Source organism: Phyllobates terribilis, unplaced genomic scaffold (assembly GCF_046119375.1).
Source record: "Phyllobates terribilis strain yellow unplaced genomic scaffold, ASM4611937v1 Scaffold_9__5_contigs__length_417890890, whole genome shotgun sequence".
Classification (NCBI taxonomy): Eukaryota; Metazoa; Chordata; class Amphibia; order Anura; family Dendrobatidae; genus Phyllobates; species Phyllobates terribilis.
The window spans coordinates 330070192-330098026 of record NW_027362769.1 but is presented as its reverse complement, the minus strand read 5'-3'; the positions used below and the strand labels follow the sequence as shown (position 1 = coordinate 330098026).

The window sequence follows — 27835 nt, the reverse complement described above, 5'->3', positions numbered from 1 at the left end:
AAACATTCTCCTTGTGTGAGCAAGGGGGTGAGGAGCAGAGAGCTCTCACAGGGAGAATGTTTGTAAATAGTATATGAGTACAGATTCTTCCTAGAGCAGCAGTTCAAAGCATCTTATAAAAGAGCATGAACTAAGTGGTTAAAACATCACTTTCAGTCTGGGATTCGAGATTGAAGCAAACAAATTAACGCAAGGAAGTACAGTACTATATATACAGTGTATGTATACATGAAGTATCTAAATATATATGTACTGTATATATTGTGACAGAGTCACTGGTATAATATATGAGGGGAGGTATGTGTCGCACAGGTTGCTAGCCTGTGTGAACTAAAACCAATAAACTTTCTGCCAGCATGTTATATGCTGGGGGTTAACTCTTTTAAAGGTGTGATTTTATGGGAATGACTTAGAGATGGGAGGGAAGTCATTGTCCTACCTCCCCTCAGGGTGTGGCTGAGCAGGGTTAAATGCTCAGTCAGTTTTGTTTCTCTGGAGTGTGTGGTCTGGAGAGTGAAGTCTCCAGGTTGTGTTTGGGTGAAACCAGAAAGCAACACCGGAGGACTGGTGTTGCTAAAGACTTCACTGTGCTACCTGCAGCTGGCAGAGCGTCGCTTACTGTCATACCTTATCTTTTTTTTTCCCATTAACCCCGAGACAGTCTGTTTATTTTTATGGGACACTGCTGGAGTTTATCCCACAGAATAAACCAGCAGGAAGTTTACCCGAACCGTGTGTCCTGTGTCTGTGTAGCGCCCCGAGGGCTCGGCCGCTACAGGGGTATTGCACCTCTGCCAGAGGTGTGGTATTCCACTCCCAGGTAAGGATGGAGTGTGGACCAGGACTCAGTTAGCTGCATGCATCACATACACCCCATTTCCGAGGGACAGTTCAACGGTGCTCCCATTAGACAGAAATGCAGGCACGACAGAATCTGTCCCTGGCTGGAGTGGGGAGGGGGGAGGAAAACCCAGTGATGTAGGAGCAGATAGGGGTTGGGTTTCTGGGCATAGGTAGGAGCCCATTGGATGCAAGTCACCTGGGCTCATACACAGAGAGGGAGGTATAAAAGGTGGGCACCATCTTAGATCAGTGTTCAGTCTGAGAGAGGAAGTGACAGAGCAGGGCCTTTGTGGAGCTCTGCTCCGGAGGCGGGCCTAGCCTGTGAGGCCCAGCCAGCACTGAAAGAGAAGAAGTCAGTGCAGAGAGTTGGAGGAGAGAAGGAGTTCAGCCAGAGAGGGCTGACAGGGAGCTGTGGCTCAGTCTGGGCCCAGCCCCAGAGCCAGGCCTGGAGTGGAGGCTAGAACCAGCAGAGAGGACAGATACAGAAAGGAAAGGAAGAAAGGAACAGAACACCCAGAGAGGCCCAGAGACACGAGGGCAGAAGGAACCCCAAAGGCCCAGGAGATTGCGGGTGACGGGTTGGCAGAACAGGGTATCGGATCCCAAATTGGTGGAAGCGACTAATCCTCAGCCAAGAACCGGCGGTCGTGATCATATCTTGGTGCGACCCCTCGCTACACCTACTAGAAAGGCATACCACATAGGGTCAGGGAGGTGAGCACGAAGCCCTCCCAAGAGAAGGCCCGTGGGAGCTGGACAGACGTAGTGTCACTGGTGGGGCACGGCCAGAGAAAGGAATAGAAGGGAGTCCTGTGACACACTCTGGAATTGCCTGTGGGTTGACCGAGCCCCGCATCTGGTGGACGCAGCACGGCTCGGGCAATCATTGTCGGCGGAGTGACTTGGAATATAAAGAACTGTGAGTAAAGAACTTGAACTGCAACCCTACGTCTCTGTGCTTCATCGCCGCACCAGCACTACTAGTGCTGGGACGCCCGTGCACCATCATCTACTACACTGCCCTGGGGCTGCACTCTTCCCGTGGGGAGTCACACTACCTCAGCTGCACACACCATCAGCCCCAGCGGTCTGCCTTGCAGCGGCGGTTCGCACTAACCGCAATCCACGGGTGGCGTAGTCGGACAATTAACCCAAAGCTTACAAATAGACTGCCACTGGTTTGACCACCCTGAGCCACGGGACCGGGTCGCCGCCACGGAGACTACAACCCCCCAGAGACCTGGTTTCGGGTAACCCACACGCGTGCGCAAACGCGGCCCAGGGGGCGAGTCAACTTTTGGCGTAGTCGGCAGGATCGTTACCAACCCGCCACAAACGGGTATTGCGTGTCTGAAAAAGACTTTGCACTTACCTGAGAGAGGTTCCCCGCCATCCGGAGCAGTTTCCCACCATCTTCAGCCGTTTTCCCGCCATTGGACGCCATCTTCAGGACGCCGCGCGGGAAGAAGAGGGGCGTGGACGTCAAAAACGCGCGAAGTCCAAAGCTCCACCCCAAGCGCTGACGCCACACAAGGTCCTGGAAGGAGTCCAGCGAGCGCTGACGTCAGCAGCGCGCGACGCCAGGTCCTCAACGCAGACCATCGCGAGCGGAGCCGCGGCCTATAGAAGAGGATCGCCGGAAGGTAGGCCACGGTTAACCGGGGGGAGGAAGACATCAGGAAAGGAGAGCAAGATGGCGGACCGGCAGCAGACTAAGCTGCCCAGCATCGGCAGTGCCCCAGCCGTCGCGGGTCCCGACCAGCGCCAGGAGAAGACGCGTGACGCAGGAGCGGTCGTGGGAGCAGGTAAGAGGAGTCTCCCTGTCCCGGACGCTGCCAGCGTCAGCCTGCTCCCGGGCCCCCTGGTGGAGCCGCCGATCCTGGGCGCTGCAGACAACGACCTGCTCCAGACCCCGCAACAAGCCCTGCAGCCGAGCCCTCCAGCCCTGGGCGTTGCCACCACCAGCCCGCGCCCTCTGACCCCGAGCGTCATCAACAGCGGCCCTCTCCAGGCCCCGCCGCAAGGCCCACTGCACCGCGGCGCAAGGGGCTGGTATGCCCTCAACATCCACCGGGTGGGCGCAGAGAGTCACACTTCAGAGGACCCAGACGGGTCTGAAGATCAATATGAGGAAGGAGCATCAGGAGGATACCGCTACTAGTGAGTGGCAGAGTACCTGTGTACATAGTTGCCCGTCAGGGTAAAAGGAACTGTTTGTCTGATACAAAGTTGATCCCGATCGAACTGTTACCTGGCTGAGGACTGAGAGCAGCCATCCCTCTTCCCTACCTGGCTGACGACTGAGAGCAGCCATTCCCCTAATAGAAAAATGGACACCTGGTCGCAAGTTGCACAGTGGCCAGTGAAGAAGAGAATCTACAAAAAAAAAAAAAAATGTTTTACCTGAAAAAGTTTGATATACTGAATAGTTTTATATGCTGCTAGAAAATGTTATATGACAAAAGAGTTCCAGCAATATTAAAAGTGCAGTATAATGTCTAGTAAAGAGAAAGTGTTTGCCATAAAGGGAAGTTGAATAATGCCGGCCGGTTTCTAATGTGAAAAGTTTTGAAAAAGTATTGCATGTTTTTGAATTGTCTTTGCTCTTTTCTAGCCCAAGGACGTGCTGTGGTTTACCGGGGGGGAATGTAGCGCCCTGAGGGCTCGGCCGCTACAGGGGTATTGCACCTCTGCCAGAGGTGTGGTATTCCACTCCCAGGTAAGGATGGAGTGTGGACCAGGACTCAGTTAGCGGCATGCATCACATACACCCCATTTCCGAGGGACAGTTCAACGGTGCTCCCATTAGACAGAAATGCAGGCACGACAGAATCTGTCCCTGGCTGGAGTGGGGAGGGGGAGGAAAACCCAGTGATGTAGGAGCAGATAGGGGTTGGGTTTCTGGGCATAGGTAGGAGCCCATTGGTTGCAAGTCACCTGGGCTCATACACAGAGAGGGAAGTATATAAGGTGGGCACCATCTTAGATCAGTGTTCAGTCTGAGAGAGGAAGTGACAGAGCAGGGCCTCTGTGGAGCTCTGCTTCGGAGGCGGGCTTAGCCTGTGAGGCCCAGCCAGCACTGAAAGAGAAGAAGTCAGTGCAGAGAGTTGGAGGAGAGAAGGAGTTCAGCCAGAGAGGACTGACAGGGAGCTGTGGCTCAGTCTGGGCCCAGCTCCACGAGGCAGGCCTGGAGTGGAGGCCAGAAACAGCAGAGAGGAAAGATACAGAAAGGAAAGTAAGAAAGGAACAGAACACCCAGAGAGGCCCAGAGACACGAGGGCAGAAGGAACCCCAAAGGCCCAGGAGATTGCAGGTGACGGGTTGGCAGAACAGGGTATCGGATCCCAAGTTGGTGGAGGCGACTAATCCTCAGCCAAGAACCGGCGGTCGTGATCATATCTTGGTGCGACCCCTCGGTACACCTACTAGAAAGGCACACCACATAGGGTCAGGGAGGTGAGCACGAAGCCCTCCCAAGAGAAGGCCCGCGGGAGCTGGACAGACGTAGTGTCATAGGTGGGGCACGGCCAGAGAAAGGAATAGAAGGGAGTCCTGTGACACACTCTGGAATTGCCGGGGGGGTGACCGAGCCCCGCATCTGGTGGACGCAGCACGGCTCGGGCAGTCATTGTCGGCGGAGTGACTTGGAATATAAAGAACTGTGAGTAAAGAACTTGAACTGCAACCCCATGTCTCTGTGCTTCATCGCCGCACCAGCACTACTAGTGCTGGGACGCCCGTGCACCATCATCTACTACACTGCCCTGGGGCTGCACTCTTCCCGTGGGGAGTCACACTACCTCAGCTGCACACACCATCAGCCCCAGCGGTCTGCCTTGCAGCGGCGGTTCGCACTGACCGCAATCCACGGGTGGCGTAGTCGGACAATTAATCCAAAGCTTACAAATAGACTGCCACTGGTTTGACCACCCTGAGCCACGGGACCGGGTCGCCGCCACAGAGACTACAACCCCCCAGAGACCTGGTGCCGGGTAACCCACACGCGTGCGCAAACGCGGCCCAGGGGGCGAGTCATCTGCATCTGGAGAGCCGAGCAAGTCACTTTACCACAGTATATATATATTTTGACATATGTATGAAGTATATATATATGTGTTATACATGTGTTTATAAGGGGCATAGATATGTATTTAGCATGAAAGGCAATTAGATATAATATATGATAACTACTATTAAGGCTCTTTTTTTTAATAGTGCGTGCTATCGTTGTCTTATATATTTATGAGGTATGGATGAATACAAAATTTGTAGGCTTATATTATTTTTAGCAATGTCTCTTTAATAATTTTCTGTAATATACTGTATTTTTATAACTTTTTATCTAGACTTCTTATACTGTATATAAGCCTATAATAAAGTAGCTAATTAGTTGGAACATGAGACCAATTTGGATATATACAATTCATATGGATATTGTAAACATCCCTGGCGGCGTGCTTGCATGGTGCACCACCTCCCACCATGCAAGACCGCAATCTTACCTGTCAGTCCATGTTGCACTCTTTGCTCCAGTACCTGCTGTGTCCATGTCTCTTGTCTGATTGCTAAGGGCATAGGCGCGGCTTTCTGCTTGTTTCTTATAGCTACTGTGTGCACAGTCCTAATGCATCCCCAGCCTATTGCTGTGAGTCACTGGATACATAAACCCCCTCCACCCAGTAGGAGGTGCCTGAGCAACACTTTCACTCAGTTTGTCTTTTGCAACTGAGTTGCCAGGTCCTGTCCTGTATCTAGTCTGTTCTGCCACCCTGGGGGCTGAGTACACAGGGACGCTACCTGTATCTCTGACTTCTAGTCTGTTTCCCGGTGTGGGTCAACAGCTGTGACCGGGGTCTGACCTGGAGTAGCACCTGGTCCCTCTGCTCGGTTCCTCCCTGGTTCACGGAGTCGACTGAGCCGCCGTGCTACCTTGGTCGGACCGGGTTGATACTTAGTTACGCCCCTCCAGGCACTCCTCGGTTCATGGTCCAGTGGGATCACTAATCACGCTCACGCCAGTCAGTCCGAGCGCGAGCGTAACAGTTTGCTCAGGCCATGGTTCCCGTTGAGCCCCACGGCCCTTCACTCTCAGACATTTGAATCCTTGTCTGGCGAACACGTGCACCAAGAAAAAAAATAAAATTTTTTTCTCAAGCTGAGGTCCAGGCGATTTACGCACCAGCCCAAATGGAGCTATCAGCACTAGTGTTGAGCGAGTATGTTCTATTAACCCTTTCGCCGAGTATGCTTGGGCCGAGCTCCGAGTATTTATAGCTGCTCAGTGATAAGGTTAAATCGCTCCCGTGTGCATGATTTGCAACTGTTTGACAGCTTAATTACATGTGAGGAATGTCTATTTCTTACACATTCCTCACATGTAATAAAGCTGTCAAACAGTTGCAAATCATGCACACCGGAGCGATTTAACCTTATCACCGAGCAGCTGTAAATACTAGGAGCTCGGCCCGAGCATACTCGGACAGAACATACTCGCTCAACCCTAATCAGCACTCGTTCCTGCTGATCCACCACGGTACTATGGGGATTCAAAACAAAGCTGTGCGTTTGTGGAGCAATGTATGCTGCATTTCAAATTTTATGCTCACTATTTTCCCACTGATCGGGTGAAAGTAGCATTCATGATGTCCTATTTAGCGGGTGATGCCTTGAATTGGATCACTCCCCTATGGGAAGCATGGGATCCTATTGTCTTTGACCTGCAGGCCTTCCTGGTGGCCTTTCTAATGGTCTTCGATGACCCTAACCCCGAGGCTTCTGCTAAAGCTTCCCTTCCAGTATCCCGGAGCAGATCCGATGGGTAATGTGTGTAGGTAGCCTACCAGTTCTCCAGCCTGAAGAGACTGCTGCCCACAGAGAATCCACACAGGATGACAATGCTCCACAGAATACTTTCCTTCCCAACCTCAAGAGGCAGTCCAGACGTGCAGGGCGTAGTGGTAAACCATCACGCCAGGTTCTGTCCTCCCAAAGACCTCCTGTTCCCCAGGTTGTAGAGGCAGCTCTCCGCACAGAATCCATGAAGGATGACTATGTTCGTCAGGCAAAGCAGAGGCCAGAACTCAGTCACAAAATCGGATTGCGGTCCCGCTGCGGTTGTTTGGGACCCCCTGACGGTCTTTGTCCAGCGAAGGTTGGAGAATTCCAAGACATTAGGCCGTAGGAGAGGCTGCCCTTGGCGTTAGTGTTTCCTCTCCACAGATGACCATCACTGTCTCCGTGGCAAGTGAAGGCCTCGGATTAACCGGAAGTTTCGGTCTTGAAGAGTCGGTGTTTGATTCCCGTCCGACAACTCCAGAAGCCGGTTTGGGCATTGTCAGCGGAATGACGAGCCCTACTCAGAAACAGTCAAAATATGTCTGTACAAATTAAGCTCCAGATTGGAGCATTACACATGAAGAAGTTCACATTCCAGGTGCTGTCTGGTTTACCCACAGGTCGTCCAGAGCCGAGAGATCTAGTGCCCGCTCAGGTCTGGAGATCCTACATGGTGTTTCCTGGGGGACTGCTGGGGTGCAAGGGGTGTCCAGTCCCCATATCTGCAGGACAGTCAGCAGTTTCTTCTTCTTCTTCAGATCTGCTAGTCGCTGACTCGCTGTGCGCTGAAGTCTCCGAAGGAAGGGAAGCGGAGGCATTGTCCCCACACAGTCTCGACGAGTGTACCAATGATCTGGATTTAGGCACTGTCCCGCCTCGCAGACGTGTCATATCAGAAACCAGACTGAGGTTGGTCCCTAAGCAAGGATCCTCCATCTCTAACAAATCTGGCAATAAGTCCAGCAAGGCAGTGGCTACCTCCAAGTCTCTGCACCCCTCCAACCAGGTGGAGGACCTCCAGTTGCCTCCTGAATCCTCTTGGGTGCTATCTGATAACAAATGGAGAAAGACTTTCCTGCACCCTGTACCTGGTACTTCGCCCATTTCAGCCAGTAAGCTTGGCAAAGTGTACGTCAAGGCAGTGGTTACCCCCGAGTCTCTGCACCCCTCCAACCAGGGGGAGGACTTCCAGTTGTCTCCTGAATCCTCCGGGGTGCTACCTGATAACAAATGGAGAAAGACTTTCCTGCACCCTGTACCTGGTACTTCGCCCACTTCATCCAGTAAGCTTGGCAAAGTGTACGTCACAGCGGTGGTTAACCCTGAGTCTCTGCACCCCTCCAACCTGGTGGAGGACCTCCAGTTGTCCCGTGAATCCTTTGGGGTACTTCCCGATGATAACAAATGGAAAGAGACTTTTCTGCACACTGTACCTGGTACTTCGCCCACTTCATCCAGTAAGCTTGGCAAAGTGCACGTCAAGGCGGTGGTTTCCCCCGAGTCTCTGCACCCCTCCAACCCGGTGGAGGATCTCCAGTTGTCCCGTGAATCCTTTGGGGTGCTACCCGATACTAATAAGTGGAGAGAGACTTTCCTGTGTCCTGTTCCTGGTACCTCGCCCACTTCTTCGGTTGCTGTGGATGGCCCGATGGAAGGAAGCATCCTAGTTACGAAGATGATGAGACCAGCTTTGTTCCTTCTAGTGGACAGAAGAGGGAATCTTCTTGAGGAGAAGGATTGGCCTCCAAATTCTCTGCAGAAAATCCTTGCTGGCTGGAGGAAGAGGGGGCGTACAGGGGGGGTACTTTAACATCCCTGGCGGCGTGCTTGCATGGAGCACCACCTCCCACCATGCAAGACCGCAATCTTACCTGTCAGTCCATGCTGCACTCTTTGCTCCAGTACCTGCTGTGTCCATGTCTCTTGTCTGATTGCTTATGCGTCGGCGCGGCTTTCTGCTTGTTTCTTATAGCTACTGTGTGCACAGTCCTAATGCGTCCCCAGCCTATTGCTGTGAGTCACTGGATACTTAAACCCCCTCCACCCAGTAGGAGGTGCCTGAGCAACACTTTCACTCAGCTTGTCTTTTGCAACGGAGTTGCCAGGTCCTGTCCTGTATCTAGTCTGTTCTGTCACCCTGGGGGCTGAGTACACAGGGGCGCTACCTGTATCTCTGACTTCTAGTCTATTTCCGCCACCCTAGGGGCTGAGTACCCAGGGCCGCTACCTGTATCTCTGACTTCTAGTCTGTTTCCGCCACCCTGGGGGCTGAGTTCCCAGGCTCGTTCCTATATCTTGTTCCCGGTTCAGTTCCTGTCTGAACAGTGTCCTAGCCCATTGCTTGTTTCCCTCTATGTCCGTGCCTTCCCTTTTCCTGCAGTGTCTGAACCTGCACCTAACTCCAACTCGTTGTCTCTGTACTTCTGTTTGTGAGTTTTGTGTCCACTCGCTACTTCATTGTAAGTACCTAGTGTGTATCTGGTTCTGCTTGTCCCCTTTCCCTGCCTCCGTATCTTCCTCCTGTGTTCTAACTATCTTCCTGTATTTTCCAGTCTGTTCCATGTGAACAGTGCCCTGTCCTGTCTGCCTTCACCTTCTGCTCTGTTCCGCTCTGCTTGTTCACCGCACCTGTGGTTTTGCTCCGCTCTGCTTGTTCATCGCACCTGCGGTTTCGCTCCGCTCTGCTTGTTCACCGCACCTGTGGTTTTGCTCTGCTCTGTTTGTTCACCACACCCGCGGTTTTGCTCCGCTCTGCTTGTTCACCGCACCTGCGGTTTTTGCTCCGCTCTGCTTGTTCACCGCACCTGCGGTTTTGCTCCGCTCTGCTTGTTCATCACACCTGCAGTTTTGCTCCGCTCTGCTTGTTCACCGCACCTGCGGTTTTGCTCCGCTCTGCTTGTTCACCGCACCTGCGGTTTTGCTCCGCTCTGCTTGTTCACCGCACCTGCGGTTTTGCTCCGCACTGCTTGTTCACCGCACCTGCGGTTTTGCTCCGCTCTGCTTGTTCACCGCACCTGCGGTTTTGCTCCGCACTGCTTGTTCACCGCACCTGCGGTTTTGCTCCGCTCTGCTGGTTCACCGCACCTGCGGTTTTGCTCCGCCCTGCTTGTTCACCGCTCCTGTGGTTTTGCTCCGCCCTGCTTGTTCACCGCTCCTGCGGTTTTGCTTTGCTCTGCTTGTTCACCGCTCCGCTATGCTTGTTTACCGCTCCTGCGGTTTTGCTCTGCTAGTCCACCACACCTGCGGCTCTGTTCCTGTATCCCAGTCTGTACTGGTCCCTACCCAGCCTGCATTCATACCTGCCAGTATCTGCCTGTCTGCATTCCAGCCGTGCCTGTCAGCACCCGCCTGTCTGCATACCAGCCGCGCCTGCCAGTACCCACCTGCCTTCCTACCAGCCGCGCCTGCTAAGTACCCACCTGCCGTCATACCAGCCGTGCCTGCCAGTACCCACCTGTCTGCATACCAGCTAACCTGCCTGTTCCTGCATTTCCTGGTGTGGGTCAACAGCTGTGGCCGGGGTCTGACCTGGAGTAGCACCTGGTCCCTCTGCTCGGTTCCTCCCTGGTTCACGGAGTCGACTGAGCCACCGTGCAACCTTGGTCGGACCGGGTTGATACTTAGTTATGCCCCTCCTGGCACTCCTTGGTTCATGGTCCAGTGATATCACTAATCACGTTCACGCCAGTCAGTCCGGGCGCGAGCGTAACAGATATTATAGAAGTTATTAAATCTCAATTCCAGTGACTAACAACTTGGAACCCACTAGTCCGGCTCCACCACTGGTCGGCTCTTCCCAGCACCACTGTCATGTCCCACGGCTTGGGAATGATACAGTCAGTAACTCCTACCTTCTTCCTCATTATTCTTCCTCATTCACTGTTTGTCAACCATCTTAGAAGCTCATGTGTTTGCAGGTCTGGTTCAGAAAAGTCTTTTTTTACTTACTGTATTTGTGCATAACTACAAGAATTCAGCTGGAAAGTAAACCTTCTTCTGGAATCTTCATACATGCCTCCTGCAGTCGAGTTCAAGCTATCTGATGATATATCTACGTGTGAGTACTGGCTCATACTGAGGAAGCCTAGAAACGGTGTCTCATGTGCTCTACACTTGCAGCCTAGTTATGGAGTCAGAATACCACCGCAGGTGATTGGCAGGTCTCATAGGCAGAGACCTGTCAATCACACGTAGCTGCATGGGGATCCTCAAAGTATAATCTCTCTGAAACACTAGAGCATTTCAGAGAATAATATACCTGGTTGCAATTGTGCAGCCATTTTGTGATTCATGCTGCCCGTGGTTTGGGCAGCATGAAACACCTGACAGGTTACCTTTAAAATGAATGAGATACCCAAGAAGACGATAATTTATTGCCTTATTATGTGTGATTTTGCTGTGCTAGGGGAAATATTCGGTAACTTTTATTATGATTTATATGCACATATTTTTAGTCAGCGATAAAATATTTGCACTTATTCACATTCTCCTAATTTCTAATATTTACAGTATTTCCCTAGAGATATTTCTCTTGCAGAGAATATTTGAGATCTTTCTGTTTCTATAGCCTTTTCGCTGTTAAAATGATGCTGGCGGTACTGCAGAGGATACATACATAATTTTATTTTCACTGCTCTAAATTTTTTTCTGCACAAAATCAAATAAGAACAGAACAAAAAGAACATTAGGTTAAAGCAGAAGCCAAGTGCCTGTGTGCTATATTAATATCCCCAAAAATGTAAGTTTAAAGTAAAAATACCCCTCTAAAAACTATCTCATATATATATGTATAAATATTTACAGTTTGCTCAAAAGTTTACTTACCCCGGCAGAATTGTTGCTTTCTTGGCCTTGTTTCAGAGAATATGAATCTGAGAAAATAAAGAACCTCATCCACAACTACCACAAAAGACTTCAAGCTGTCATTGATGTTAGAGGGGGCAATACACGATATTTAGAATTGGGGTATGTGAACTTTTGATCGGGGTCATTTGGATGTTTTTGATTTTCATTAAGATTTAAAAAGAGAAAACACAGTAGTTTGACAATAAATGGCTTCACCCAACCAATAACCATGAGTGGAGAAAAAGTTTTTTTGTTATCATTCATATTCTCTGAAACAAGGCCAAGAAGGCAAAAATTCTGCCGGGGTATGTAAACTTTTGAACACAACTGTATATACACACATACAGCATATAATGAGCCAGAGCATATGTTGGTAAGTGCAGTGTGTAGGAGCATGTCCACACTGTGGCCATCAGCAGATAAAAACTGGGATAAAAGCAAAATGAACTAATACCCTACAGTAAGTAAATAAATAGTAATAGTACATTTACATAACATAGGGTACGTAACTGACATTATTTTGATTAAAAGAGCGTAAAAGCCATCCCACCGCGACAAGGTGACCCAATCAGGATGGCCCCTTATTCTTGTAGTTCACCTCGCTACATGCCAGCAAACATCAAGATAGATGGGGGAAGCTATATAGATAAAATGCACAGCCCAAAAAGGCAGGAGCCTGCCCTTATATGTACAAAGCACAAAAAACTAAAGCAAAACAAAAGAAATGAGCAGGAAAAAGTTGGAATATGCTCATTTTGTTTTTAACCTAATGGCCACAGTGTGAACGTGCACCTACACATTGCACTTATACCAATATGTGTTCCGGCTCATTTCTTTGGTTTTGCTTTAGTTTTTTGTACCCTGTACATATAGGAGCATGCCACCCTTTTTGGGCTATGCACCTTGTCTATATCGATTTCCACAGGTAGGTTTTGAAACAGTCAGTTCTGGGTCCTTCTCTGCCTCCATCTTTTTTGAGACGTTGTAGCATGCAGAGCGGTGAACTACAAGAGTTGGGGACCATCCTGATTGGGTACACCTTATCGCGATGGGACACCTAAACATTACACCTACAGCATCTTTTATTACTTCCCATTCTAAATCCATATATTATTATTTATTATGCTTGCTTATATAGCACCGTAGGTGCTTTGCAGACATTATTATCAATGTCCCCATTGAAACTCATAATCTAGATTATAGGCATTAATATGGAATTGTTACCCCCTTTGAAGCTTTTTCTGTTCTGGGAAGACTTTCTAGAAGATTTCGGAGGTGTCTGTGGGAATTTTGCTCATTCGTTCAAAAGAGCCTTTGTGAGGTTGGAAACTGATGTTGGACTAAAGGTCCTGAGAGAGAGCGCTCTCTTTCCGGCTCGTCACTTCTCTTTAGAGCCGGCAAGGGAGTGCACTGTCAGTGCACAATCAAAGTAAACCATCAGCGTGCAGGGACAGGATACTGAGCAACAACATGCACTTGCTCAGTATGGCAGAGAATAGCCCAGCCCCTTAAAGGGTCATCCTTGATGACAATCCATTTTAGCATGAGGACAGCAGCAGTGACAGTGACTGCAGCGCCAGCTACCTGATGACGTCTCCAGGACATTCTGGAAGACTTTAACATCATCGGATGTAAGAAAAAAGATCACAGATAGAAGGTTAGAGATTAAAGGGAAAGGTAGCAATTTTTTGACACTGAATTATATTTAAAAAGTGATTGGATTTTTTTTTTTACTTTAAAATTTAGTTATATTTTGGACCATATTTTTAATATAGTTTTCTTTGATTTCAATGGGAGCCATATGCAGTAAGCTCCCCCTAGTGGTGGCAGCAGGAAGCCAAATTTAATTATTTAGTTGTGCAGGTGATTTGCAGCTCAGAAAGGTGTAGCCTCAATATCTATAGATATACGGTATAATATAGAATGTATCAGTATAGAATTTTTATTTAAATTAAAGGGTGGACATTTAACTATTACCCTCCATATGATTATTCGTATAGCACCAAAAGGCAATCGCTTACAGTACAAGGGGTTGGTTCTGCAATCAATGAAATAGAAATGCAGTAGTAGAAAAAAAAGCCTATAGAAAGGTCAACCGCAGCCACAATTGTATTTGGATATATTTATGTATTTCTGAATAATGAATAAGGACACGGCCGGCTAATAAGTTTACATCCCCCAGCAGGAATGCGTTTGGCGGTCTCTATATACAAACACCCACGAATGCCAAGTCCATAAATTTGATTTTATAATTCAAAATCCATTTATTTTTTGCCTTGAATGGAATCTCTCTTCTGCCGTATGATTAGAAAGGGGAATGATAAAGGGCATCATATAGGGAAATCTGCAGTAGGCGCGAGATAAATATTGATGCCATTAAATAAATAGGTAATATGCAATTACCGCTACGTGATCAGAGGCGCTGAACGAAATGTTATACTGTAGTTAGACCATAATTTCACTTCTTTATTGTTGATACTAAACTAAAATCCTTCTGAAATTTGCTTATTAAATTTTCAGCATTCCTGTTCTTTAATCAGAAATTGAAAGAAAAAAAACATATGTCTTTGTTTAAAGCTTCTCAGTTTTTGGAACTATTTTTAGGGCTTGAATCTTAGAGCTCTGGTCGTGCAAAGCTAGTCATGTGCTAGATTTCAGTTATTTGAAGTCTGCCAGCACTATATGTGCTGAGACTTTCATTCCCTTATAACCCCTAAAGCATTGCGAAAATTCAGAGGAAAGCAAGAGGAGCGTCTCAGGAAGTTAAATAAGTCGTGCAGTGGCAATAGACTCTCATAAGGGCATAGGTGGCTTCACCTAGAATGTGCCTAATAGCCTCTAAGCTGAGTGTTACTGCACAACTTATTTCATTTTCTCTATCTATATATACTTACCCCTGTGGCTATATATTCCCCTGCTGAGGCCTCTGGAATAAGGCCGAAAGGCGTAGGGAACATTTGAGGGTCATGACTATTAGGGCTTTACTCAGGTACTGTCCTTGTCAGGACAGGAGTCCTTACATGGGGAATTATAGGTACAGCATATTTACCTGTCCTCTTCCTCCAGTGCTGTCTTCTATGGGTGATTACCAAAGATACGGGTGAGAACTTCCCAGGTTTAATTACTTGCACTGTTGTCGTCGTGGGCACTTTAAGGTTTTTGTGTTAAATATAGGGCATATGTGCAAGAATATGCATGTTTTTTTAAATTACCTATCTGTGGTTGTTGAGTGTATATTTTAATCATACTTTCATTAAAAGTTAAGTTTTATGGTACTCCTTGCTATGTATAGTGGGTACGGAAAGTATTCAGACCCCTTTAAATTTTTCACTCTTTGTTTCATTGCAGCCATTTGGTAAATTCTAAAAAGTTCATTTTTTTCTCAGTAAAGTACACTCTGCACCCCATCTTGACTGAAAAAAACAGAAATGTAGAAATTTTTGCAAATTTATTAAAAAAGAAAAACTGAAATATCACATGGTCATAAGTATTCAGACCCTTTGCTCAGTATTGAGAAGAAGCCCCCTTTTGAGCTAGTACAGCCATGAGTCTTCTTGGGAATGATGCAACAAGTTTTTCACACCGGGATTTGGGGATCCTCGGCCATTCTTCCTTGCAGATCCTCTCCATTTCTTTCAGGTTGGATGGTGAACGTTGGTGGACAGCCATTTTCAGGTCTCTCCAGAGACGCTCAATTGGGTTTAGGTCAGGGCTCTGGCTGGGACAGTCAAGAATGGTCACAGAGTTGTTCTGAAGTCACTTCTTTGTTATTTTAGCTGTGTGCTTAGGGTCATTGTCTTGTTGGAAGGTGAACCTTCGACCAAGTCTGAGGTCCAGAGCACCCTGGAAGAGGTTTTCATCCAGGATATCTCTGTATTGGCCGCATTCATGTTTCCTTCAATTGCAACCAGTCGTCCTGTCCCTGCAGCTGAAAAACACCCCCATAGCATGATGCTGCCACCACCATGTTTCACTGTTGGGATTGTATTGGGCAGATGATGAGCAGTGCCTGGTTTTCTCTACACATACCGCTTAGAATTATCACCAAAAAGTTCTATCTTCGTCTCATCAGACCAGAGAATCTTATTTCTCATAGTCTGGGAGTCCTTCATGTGTTTTTGAGCAAACTCTATGTGGGCTTTCATATGTCTTGCACTGAGGAGAGGCTTCCGTTGGGCCACTCTGCCATAAACGCCCGACTGGTGGAGGTCTGCAGTGATAGTTGACTTTGTGGAACTTTCTCCCATCTCCCTACTGCATCTCTGGAGCTCAGCCACAGTGATCTTGGGGTTCTTCTTTACCACTCTCACCAAGTCTCTTCTTTCACGATTACTGTTTGGCTGGCCGACCTTGTCTAGGAAGACTTCTGTTGGTCCCAAACTTCTTCGATTTAAGGATTATGGAGGCCACTGTGCTCTTAGGAACCTTGAGTAATGCAGAAATTATTTTGTAACCTTGGCCAGATCTGTGCCTTGCCACAATTCTGTCTCTGAGCTCCTTGGGCCGTTCCTTTTGAGCTCATGATTATCATTTGGTCTGACATGCACTGTGAGCTGTGAGGTTTTATATAGACAGGTGTGTGCCTTTCCAAATCAAATCCTATCAGTTTAATTAAACACAGCTGGACTCCAATGAAGGAGTAGAACCATCTCAAGGAGGATCAAAAGGAAATGGACAGCATGTGACTTAAATATGAGTGTCTGAGAAAAGGGTCTGAATAGTTATGACCATGTGATATTTCAGTTTTTCTTTTTTAATAAATTTGCAAAAATTTCTACATTTCTGTTTTTTTCAGTCAAGATGGGGTGCAGAGTGTACTTTACTGAGAAAAAAAATGAACTTTTTAGAATTTACCAAATGGCTGCAATGAAACAAAGAGTGAAAAATGTAAAGGGGTCTGAATATTTTCCGTACCCACTGTATATACAAAAAAATGTCTCCAAGTTTTAGAAATTGTGGCCCTGACTCATCAAGATCGGCAATTATCTTGAAGAGGGGGTGTGGTCGAGTCAGACATAGGCGTATATCTCTTAATGAATTGGGAGTGTCGGACGAGTGGTGTAAACACAACCAGAAATCTTACTCCATTCCCTGACTGGAGTATGATTCCTGCAGTAGGGAACGCCAAAGGTCGCCATGAAATAGACGAGCTGTGGTGTCATGAGCCCATTGCAACTCCATCCCGCCATAGCTCCACCCATTTAGGTTTAGCTGAGAGAAACTGCTATGAGTCACAAAATTCTGAGACTTTTCAAAGCAATTTACGCCAAAATTCTGGAGAAATTGTTTTGAAGAATCGGAGTCTATGTGTTACATGTTGTTGACAGTTATCTGCAAAATCAATAGAAATTAAAGGTGATGGAGCAAGGAGTTCTGGTTTGCAGGCGCAAGGATGGATTTTGGTGGCTGTAAGAAGGAGAGAAGTAAGGATTTGTTTCAATTTTGGAGGAGATGAGGAACAGCACATTTAGAAGACAGCTCTGCAGCTAAAAGTTTGGAGAACAAATGCACAGGGTATATGAGAACAAGGAAAAGCACTTCATTGACCCACCCTACTTATTGTAATCCTTCTTGGTATCTTTGCTGCTAGAGACGGATTTGCCCTAACAACAGGCAGTGGACTGCAAATTAGGAAGAAGTGAGAGCCCTAATGGCAGCCACTTTGGAGGAACTTTATTGGGTTGTGATGTCATATTCCTTCAGTAAAATGCTTTGCAAGTTGTTTTTTCTATCATAGTGACATAAGTTTTGTGAGTGTACAGTGACCATACTTACATTGAAGAGTTGCGTAATCCAGAAGAAATGCTAACCGGCTCGCAGCCTCCGCGATTTCATCCTTCAGCTTATAAACAGTGACGTCACTCGAGGTCCTCAAGAAGTCAGCAAGAGCAACCAGATCTTGGGTAGTGGCGGGCACCTCGCTGACCCTGTCTGCTATCCTGCTGTACTTTAAACAGATACTGGAAGAATAGAGGAAAGATCTCATTTAGCATGGTCGATATAATCAGTGCAAACAACTACTATATCTCTATTTACATTAATGGGATTATCCAGAGGCTGAAAATTTTTTTGAAACCTCCCGTTTCGACCCTTACCCACTGCCAGATTCTTCCAGGTCTCATTTCGACGCAATGGAAATTGGCCAAAAATGCCCAATTAACCAATCACTGGCCACAATAATGACCCACCACAGTTACTGATTCTCAGAGTGTGCATGTCCTGTCATGTATAGTGATGGGACCAAGAAGTGGAGACCAGCAGGGACCAGGGGATAAGCATAAAAATGGGAGCTGTGGGAGAGGATGACTTTTTATTTTTGTCAACCAATCTGAGCTCTTTTTTGTTTTGCCTGGATTCCTGATCTCCTTTAAAGGGGTTGTAACATGATGAAGACCCCTTTCCATACTGATGTCATAAGGGAGAACCACTTTCTATTAAGAAAAATGGAAAGCGTCTCCCACCCTAAAACTGTGTTAAATGGCCGGCCATTTACAGAGAGTCACTTTGTCAAATCAATAAATGCGACACAATTTATGGATATGTTTAATAGTCATAGTCTTGCCAATGGGACCCGTATCTATCTCAAGAACGGGCCCCATCGTGAGCTTCTGCCAGTGGAAAGTTGCTTGGGATTCCTATACAAATGAATGAGACTTCCAACCACCTCTCCACTAACGATGACGCATTTTAGGTCCCCAGTTTCAAGATAGATGCAACTTCTGTAGCCAGTGGATATGCCATAAATGTGCAAAACGGGAATACCCTTCAATGAACTTTCCAATTTACTCATAACACAAAGGCCAGGATATCAAATAATCTGTCCACTAGGCGCATAATATAAGAAGAATTATCCATAGTGCATTTCATGTTGATTTTTTTTTATCTCACATTAATCAAAGGATAGAAAATCGAACTAGGTATAATTAATAGTAACGCTCTGCTGTCATGTTAGATCACAGAGCTAACAAGTCTAAAAGGCTACATTACCGCGGTACACGGAACGGATGACAGATGATGAAAGGAAAACAAATATCACTTATGTAATCATTGACTACACAGTTATAGTGAATACTGTAAACCTTTGAAATGCTAGAAATGAGCTCATTACAAGTGCATAGTTCGACTGAATGCCTGAGTTACTTATATAATGATACCTCCCCAATAGACCACCTCTTTCAGAAGACCATCCCCTCATCCGGACCTGATTTCCTGTTATAGATTTTCAGTTTCTTCATATATTATATATATATATATATATATATATATATATATATATATATACTGTATATATGTATTATATATACTGGTTCTCTTGTTTAGGAGGACAATCCCACTAGAAAACCAATTTTCAGCACAATTTTGAGTGAATTGTAGAGTCAAAGAGATTTTACCATAGTTATAACTATAAACCTTAATCCTTGTCCGGCGAAAACAAGTTGTCACCTATCCACAGAAAGGTTTGTTCTCCACTCACCAGCATGAAAACCCCATTACTGTAGCTCCAAAATTACCGAAGTGCAGAAAACCCCATCGCTCAAGGCAGGTAAAAATTGTCAAAATTGACAAAAACTGGTAACCTCGAAAATATGACATTTTGATTTTCAAATCATTAAAAATTCAAGAAAGTTGACTCGTTTCGACACAGAGGTCTTGATGGTAAGATGATTAAGACCTCTGTGTTGAAACGCGTCAATGTTCATTTTCCTTCACTATGATGAATTTTTAATGAATTTAAAATAAAAATGTCTTATTTTACTATGTTACCAGTTTTTGTCAATTTTGAAGGTCACCTATCCACAGCATACACAATAGGGAGGGAACCTGTACTGATGAGCAGATTGAGGAACTTTATACCTGCTCTATTCATCCCCTATGGTGCCACTGAGCATTGCACTTGGCTCTTTCTGGCAGACCCATAGAGAATAAATGGAGAGGCAGTCGGGTGTCCAACAGTCTCTCCATTGGGTGAGAAAATTTCCCCAATATGCCAATCGTTGCAGGTCCCTGTGGATAGGTGATAAAGAGGTTGTCCAATGAAAAAAAGTTAAGACCCTCTTACACAGGCTGATGTGAACAATATGGGGATGGACCACATTTAATATGATCAATTGGACCCAAAACAATTTGTAAATAATTGGGAGCATATCACCTGGTCACACGAGGAGATGACATTAATTTTTAGACTACCTGATCAGTGTTACGGGTCCGGGTGGTGGAACCTCTGTGCTGTGATACAGGGAGGGACCAGCGGGGCGTAAGTAAGTGCCTACCCGGACCGACCCTGGCTACACGGCGGCTTAATCGACTCCACGAACCAAGGAGGGACCGGGAGGATGGACCAGGTGCCACTCAGGGACCGACCTCGTGTGAGAGCAGGTGATTCCCACGGGACTGATGGCCGAAACCGACAGGCACAACAGATGAGCACAGCTGGTAGACAGAGAGATGATGCAGGTAGGCAGGCAGGCTTGGCTGGCAGACTGACAAGTGGACAAGGTTAGTAGACAGACTGGCGGGTACGGCTGATAGACAGGCTGGTGGGCATGGCTGATAGACAGGCTGGCGGGCAAGACTGATAGACAGGCTGGCGGGCAAGACTGATAGACAGGCTGGCGGGCAGCACTGGAACCTGAGGACTGGAGAAGTGTTTAGAACACAAAACAACAACTTTGCACAGGCACCTCCATTTTGGAGGAGATGCCTTAAATAGGGGCAGTCCTCCGGCCAATGGCCGGGGACTTTTTAGGACTGCGCGCACCCCCTAAGTACAGTGCCTGGGGATCTGAGCTCATTTGCTCGTAGTGATATGAGCTCGTAGTGATTCAAGTATATTGTGCCAAATACTGCTCATATAAGAGGGTGGTGGCCCACCAGAGAATTCTCCTGTTCTCCTGTGGGCCAGTCCAAACCTTCATCCATATGTTCATGCATCTCACCTCTTATTGAGCTCCCTGTTTTCATCCACTTCAAATTGAATAAGACGATCCTTCAGTTTGTGGGCTCTGGCACAGAGATCTTCATTGAGACGCAAGGCATCCAAGCAGAACATGGCCAGAGGAACAGTGACATGCATGGATGCAATTTCTCCACGGAGTTGTGATAAGTTATTGATTTTCTGTGCATAAGAAATAAACAGATCTCAATGAATTACTATTAAAGTTTGACATAAGTGGAAGGAATGTAATATTACTAGTTATCATCAGAGTGATTAATAATAATAATAATAATAATAATTATATAAAGCAGTAAAATACGTTAAAATAGTAACATTTGCCACAACTAGATTTACAGAATTTTTTGTGTTTTTTACGTTACAATTCTTGGATAAGTGTAACATTAACTCACTACTCCCAGGAGCATAACAAGTACTCATGGACTCCAGTAGGAAAAGTATAAACAGTGCCCTTCTCACATTCAGCGGTAAATTCAGGAAATTACCGTAATAGTTAATGACGGGTTACTAGTCTGTGTTAATAGACCAGGATAATTCTCCCACTGATTACACAGTACAGGAATTAATGCACATGGTCATGTCACAGCACAGAGACAATGCATAAAGGATGTCATATTGCAGGAATAATCCACTCAGAAAAGATAGTTATGCAAATAGTGGTGTCCCAGTGGTGGGATAAATTATTTAGTAATGTCACATTTGCAAAGTCATGTCACTGTAAAAAAATGTGCCTGATAATGTCACAGTACAGGGATTATATACGTAATGATGTAACGGTAATGGGATAATGCACCTAATAATGTCCTACTACAATGATTATACACAAAATGATGTCACAGTATGGGAATAATGCACATAGAGACCACACATTTTTGGGATATACACATGATACTACAGGGATAGTACATATAATGATGATGTCACAGTAGAGGGATAATGCACATAGTGATGTCACCGTGTAGTTATAATGCACATAGATATGTCACTGTGCATGGATAATGCATATAGTGATGTCACAGTACAGGGATAATGCACATAGTGATGTCACAATAGAGGGATACTGCACATAGTGATGTCATAGTAAAGGGATAATGCACATAGTGATGTCACAGTGGAGGGATAATACACATACTGATGTCATAGTAAAGGGATAATGCACATAGTGATGTCACAGTAAAGGGATAATGCACATAGTGATGTCACAGTAGAGGGATAATGCACATAGTGATGTCACAGTAAAGGCATAATGCACATAGTGATGTCACAGTAAAGGAATAATGCACATAGTGATGTCACAGTAGAGGGATAATGCACATAGTGAAGTCACAGTAAAGGGATAATGCACATAGTGATGTCACAGTAGAGGGATTTTGCACATAGTGATGTCACAGTAGAGGGATAATGCACATAGTGATGTCACAGTAAAGTAATAATGCACATAGTGATGTCACAGTAGAGGGATAATACACACAGTGATGTCACAGTACAGGGATAAGAAACACAGTGATGTAGTAAAGGGATAATGCACATAGTGATGTCACAGTACAGGGATAATGCACATAGTGATGTCACAGTAAAGGGATAATGCACATAGTGATGTCATAGTAAAGGGATAATGCACATAGTGATGTCACAGTAAAGGGATAATGCACATAGTGATGTCATAGTAAAGGGATAATGCACATAGTAATGTCACAGTAGAGGGATAATACACACAGTGATGTCACAGTAGAGGGATAATGCACATAGTGATGTCACAGTAAAGGGATAATGCACATAGTGATGTCACAGTAAAGGGATAATGCACATAGTGATGTCACAGTAGAAGGATAATACACAGTGCTGTCACAGTAAAGGGATAATGCACATAGTGATGTCACAGTAGAGGGATAATGCACATAGTGATGTCACAGTAGAGGGATAATGCACATAGTGATGTCACAGTAAAGGAATAATGCACATAGTGATGTCATATTAAAGGAATAATGCACATAGTGATGTCACAGTAGAGGGATAATACACACAGTGATGTCACAGTACAGGGATAAGAAAAACAGTGATGTCACAGTACAGGGATAATGCACATAGTGATGTCACAGTAAAGGGATAATGCACATAGTGATGTCATAGTAAAGGGATAATGCACATAGTGATGTCACAGTAAAGGGATAATGCACATAGTGATGTCACAATAAAGGGATAATGCACATAGTAATGTCACAATAAATGGATAATGCAAAGTTTTTACAACTATTTAGCAATTTGAAGAATTTATGATGATTAGCAAATCCCTTTAGAGGGAGGCTACTGATGGTTCACATGTGATTGCCATCTGCTATGCGTCTGTATATGATTTTAGCATTGCATTGCTCACTGTACTGCTACTCCTTACATGTTTGAATGCAGTCATTACCTTTAGGATATTAGGTAGCACTATACTATAATCACTCCCGGTGACGATACCTCTGTACTGATGTCCTTATATCTGTGATTTTTTTTCTTTATCGTTCTCTTTTTTTAATAAATTCTATATTTATTATAAATAAATATATATTTAATTTAGGATAAAGACCGCTTTTATTCCGTTATTTATTGAACAGATCACTGTAATCTAGAATAAATCTTAATTCTACCCTCCACGATCCAGTACAAGGATATCGGAACCAGAATCCTCCTTAACAAGCATGATCCTTTCATTTCTCATTACCTTAGTGAAGGCCTGCAGTGAATGTTCTTCCTTAAGGAATCCCGTAATATCTTGCTGAGCTTTATTGTTCAAAAGATCGTTGTATTTTTTATATACATTTAGATACCTAAGGGAAATGGAGAAAGGAAAAGCTTTAAAGCAGTACAATATTGCAGAAAAGTAATTTCCCATGAAATATCCCCATCCATAGAACTTTGTGATACAATAAAGTTGAAGACACAGTAGACCACATCAAAAAAAAAAGTGGTAACTAGTTTCCAACAAATGGGATTGTCTGATGGATCAGTCAGTACAACTCTACATAGAGAGAATGGATCTGCTAAAAAAAAGCACTTTATGTGCAAAAGAGGTGGGACAAAGTACAATGGAGATGGGCAATGGCCGGTTCATGCAATCAGAGCTTTCTGGAGGCATCTCAGGTCATCTAGGCTAGCCATGATGCAGGCTATCTCCTTTGTACTTCCTCCCACCTGTTTTTGCACATATATTGAATAAAGTGCTTTTTATTGCCTAAAGATCCAGCTGGTGATTGCCACATTGATTCATTCTGCAAGTGTGCTGCTGGGATAGTCCATACTCTGGCTGACATATCATGAAGGTGGTGCTGACGTCTCTATATGCTGCATATATGTATACACAGGCTGATGAGCAAAAATGGAGAGGGTACGATGGCTTATATGATCATTTTGTCCTATACCAGGGGTCCACAACTCATGGCTCACAAACAACATGTAGCTCGTGAGCTCCTGCTATGTGGCTCTCACATATCCGCTATCTCAGCACATAGCACCGGGTATAGCAGACAGAGGCGGAAAAAGAGGAGCCATGTAATGCTGTAGAGTCACAGCGCTGCGGCTGCTCCTCCTCTTTCTTGGCGATGTCATCCTTCTTAGCGTGCAGTTGCCTCCAACTCCTCTTTGCTTGTCCAGCCCTATTCTCCATAACTGCTTCCAACTGCATACTCCTCTGCTCCTCATTACAAGTATTCAGAATATACACACTTGGCTTCCCTTTGTTCTTCCAAACTTGCCCTCCTCCACATTTTCCCTCAATAACAGTTTTTTAGTGAGAGGAAGAGGGTCATAAGAATGGCCATTTTACACCATCGTGGTTAGATGATTATTCCAACTCTACTCACTTCCATCTTGGGAAGTTAGTGATGCATCACATCTACAGATAGATGCTGAGACGGCTTCAAGATTGGCAAGTATTGTACACCTGTTCACTTGATGAAGATGGCGCAATCATCCAGGCAGGAATCTGTAGATGGCGCCTCTCACCTTCAAATACGGAAGTGAACGGAACTAAGATAATCCTGTAAATATGAGTCTGACTGAAAGGATGTTTTCCCACGAACAAAAGTTAATTTTAATTAATAGATCTTGGAATAATAATAGTTTCCACAATTGGATGTGTTTAAATAAAATGTTCCTGTGCTGAGATAATCTTCTAAATGTCCCCCCCCCCTTGTGCACTGTGTAATGGCTGTGTCTGACCCTGCAGAGCTGCTCCAGTTCATGGTCTGATCATACCAGAGATCCTGGGCAGGGGAGGAAGCAAAATAGTATACAGACATTACAGCAGGGGATCACAGCTGATTCTTTCTTTGAAGTAAAACATTGCTTAAAAACAGGAAGTGAAATGTTTAATCTCACAAAAAGAATCAGCTGTGATCCCTGCTGTAATGTCTGTATACTATTTTGCTTCCTCCCCTGCCCAGGAGATGTGGTATGATCAGACCATGTTCCTGCACGATCTGACACAGCCATTACACAGTACACAGCAGGGGCACATTTATAAGATTATCTCAGCACAGGAACTTTTTATTTAAACACATCCAATTGTGGAAACTCTTATTATTCCAAGATCTATTAATTTCAATTAACTTTTGTTCATGGGAAAACCCCTTTAATTCTAAGCTCTGCACTATTTGGACAACCTTAAAGGATTGTTCTGTCTCTACTCACTTCTGTATCTGGAGGTTAATGGTGCTGGTGATGTCACATTTACACAATATCATGTCAAAATATCAAGCACATGCTATATTCTAATGATACTTGCTCACCGAACACACATCCAGGTAGATATGATGTGACACCACAATACTGAAATTAGTAGAGCCAGAGTAACCCTTTAATATTCTTTACTAACCCTTTAATGACCAGTGACAGATGTGCAGTATCTGTCATTGGTAGTGTGGCACCCCAGAGGGTCTAGTTGCCACAGTGGTATTGCTTCCCTCAAAAGAAGTAATGCCATGTCTGGAGGCAAGCAGGGGTTTCCTGGTCAGGAACATAATACATGCAACACTTCCTGGCTCTAGACCAGCAAGGGGAGGACCCTCCCCTTGGCAATTGGATCTGGAGGCGGGGTTAGTTTAGTTTAGTGCAAGGAGTTGAGTTTAGGACATCGAAGAGAGAGTAGCTAGGGATTGGAGCTGGAGATAGCTCGACCTAGCCAGAATACACAGAGAATCGGACACCGGAGTCCGAGGCTGTGGGGGTTTCCAGAACCAGCAGCAGATACCGCAGGACAGGAGATTGCAGGTCTCCTGGCCCCCATCAGACGCCCGGAGGCTCAGCAGCACTGAGGGACCAGTACCGCCAAGGAGGAGCGAGGCATCCACAAGGCCCGAGCTGCCAGCCATATGGGTGAGCACCGCACGTTACACTCAGGGACATGGGCTACAACACAGCTACAAGCAGAATAGCCAAAGAGAGTAGTGAGCACGGCAGGCCTACAACTCCACCTGTCCAGGGGGACTCTATGCTTGCTCCCAGACTTACTGGACTCTTATCTCTAGCCAGTACTCCAGTCCAGGCCTGTCTAATCGCTACCAGTAAAGACCCTTGGACTGCACTATACGGACTCTGTGGTTATTTCTACACCGCGACACCTTGCACAACCACCATCATCCACACACACTGCCCTGAAGCTAACTCTTCCTGTGGGGAGTTATACCACCTTTGCTGCTATACCACCGGCTGCAGAGGACTGTTCCGCAGCGGCGGTCTCTATTAACCGCACTCCACAGGTGGCGTAGTCGGACATTATATAACCTATATACATCTACTACCCTTGGATTGAAAGCCCTGGGTCACGGACCGGGTCACCGCCACTGTGACTACAACTCCCAGCATCTACCGGCCCGCCTCCGGGTACCCCACGGCCCAGGGGGCGCGTCAGTAGCATCCCTTTGTGTGGAGAGCGATCAGAAGCTGATTGTTCTCTATACACAGCGGTGTTGGCAGTTTTACACAGTCTGCACCCACAGGAAGCTACTAGGACAAGAGATAACTCCGATACCAGCAGCTTAACCACAACATTGGCAGCTGAATCCCCAGATAGCCAATACCCAAGGTCAATAGTGACTGTGACAGCTGAAGAATTAGTCAGGGGGATACCCTCCAAAAACATTTTTCAGCTGTTTTCTATTAATTATGTGGTTTTTAAGATTTCTTCACATAAAACGTAGCATGAGACCATTTCTCAGAGCTGTATGCGGCTCTCATGGTAAGAAAGCTTGGGTACCTACACAATGCACGTTATTGGCAGCACATCGCGTGATTACATAGGATGATGTGCTCCCGATAACGATGATTGTTACAATGAAAGAGTGTTTTGCTCAATCAACAATTAATCAGAAACGGGCATGTTTAAACCTGCATGTGTGACACCCCAGGGGTCTGGTTGCCACAGTGATAGAGATGTTATGTCTGAGAGCAGGTGGGAGGTCCTTTGGTCAGGGATCCTGTGCATGCCACACCTCCTGCCCAGTCTTGGGAGGGGAAGGACTTCCCCTATATAAACCCGGGGCTGAGGCAGGGTGAGGAGTAGAGAAGAAGTAGAGACGAGAAACAGTCATAGGAAGAAACAGCAGAAGCTCAGTGGGAGCAATACTACTACGAGTCAGGGGCTGGCAGCTGCAGAGCTCGCCCTGACTGAGAAGCTTTCTTACCGGACCCGGCGTCCGAGGCTGTGGGGACTAACTCTTACCCAGCAGCAGAAGCCGACCGGCAGGGGATTTCAGGTCCTCAGGCCCAGAAACCCGAAGGCACGGTCACACGTGTGGGACCAGCACCGCCATCGTGGAGCGGAAGCCAATAGAAGGCCCCGAGTCACCGGCCATACGGGTGAGCACCACACGGTACACTCAGGGACGTGGGCTACTTATATCCGCTTCTAGCAAGGTAGCCAGAAGAGTACAGTCAGTTTGGGAGGCCTACAACTCCGCCTGGCCAGGGGAGATCCCATCTGCTCAAGGACTGACCAGGCCCCGTTTGCTAGCAAGTACTCCGGGAGGGTCTATCGTTGTTACCAGTAAAGACCCTGAATTACACCGCACCGTCTCTGAGTGGTTCCTGCTACCCCCATCTTCCACGTCGGCTGCCCTGAGGCCATACCCCTCCCGTTGGGGGTTATACTATCACGCTGCACAATTCTACACCGGCCTCAGCGGTCTGCCCTGCAGCGGCAGCTCCATAGCTGCAAATCAACGGGTGGCGTAGTCGACACTCAAATAACATCTATCAAGACTGCCACACACTGAGTCTGACTCCCTGGGCACGGACCGGGTCCCCGCCACTCGGAGACTACAACCCTCATCTGATCCGGTTCCGGGTAAGCCCCCGTGCGCGAGACGCTGCGCGACA

General features: G+C 46.2%; 1 protein-coding gene across 2 annotated transcripts in view; it reads right to left on the bottom strand.

The window, feature by feature from the left end:
* The window catches only part of DNAH3 (dynein axonemal heavy chain 3), a 487274-nt gene that overhangs the window by 325462 nt on the left and 133977 nt on the right, over nucleotides 1-27835 (bottom strand). For both annotated transcript variants that reach the window (XM_073647962.1, XM_073647963.1), the window contains exons 12-14: nucleotides 23184-23289; nucleotides 20460-20638; nucleotides 17299-17483 (exon numbers count right to left, since the gene is read on the bottom strand). In XM_073647962.1, coding sequence (XP_073504063.1) covers nucleotides 17299-17483; nucleotides 20460-20638; nucleotides 23184-23289 — 470 coding nt within the window. The remainder of the gene's footprint in view (nucleotides 1-17298; nucleotides 17484-20459; nucleotides 20639-23183; nucleotides 23290-27835) is intronic.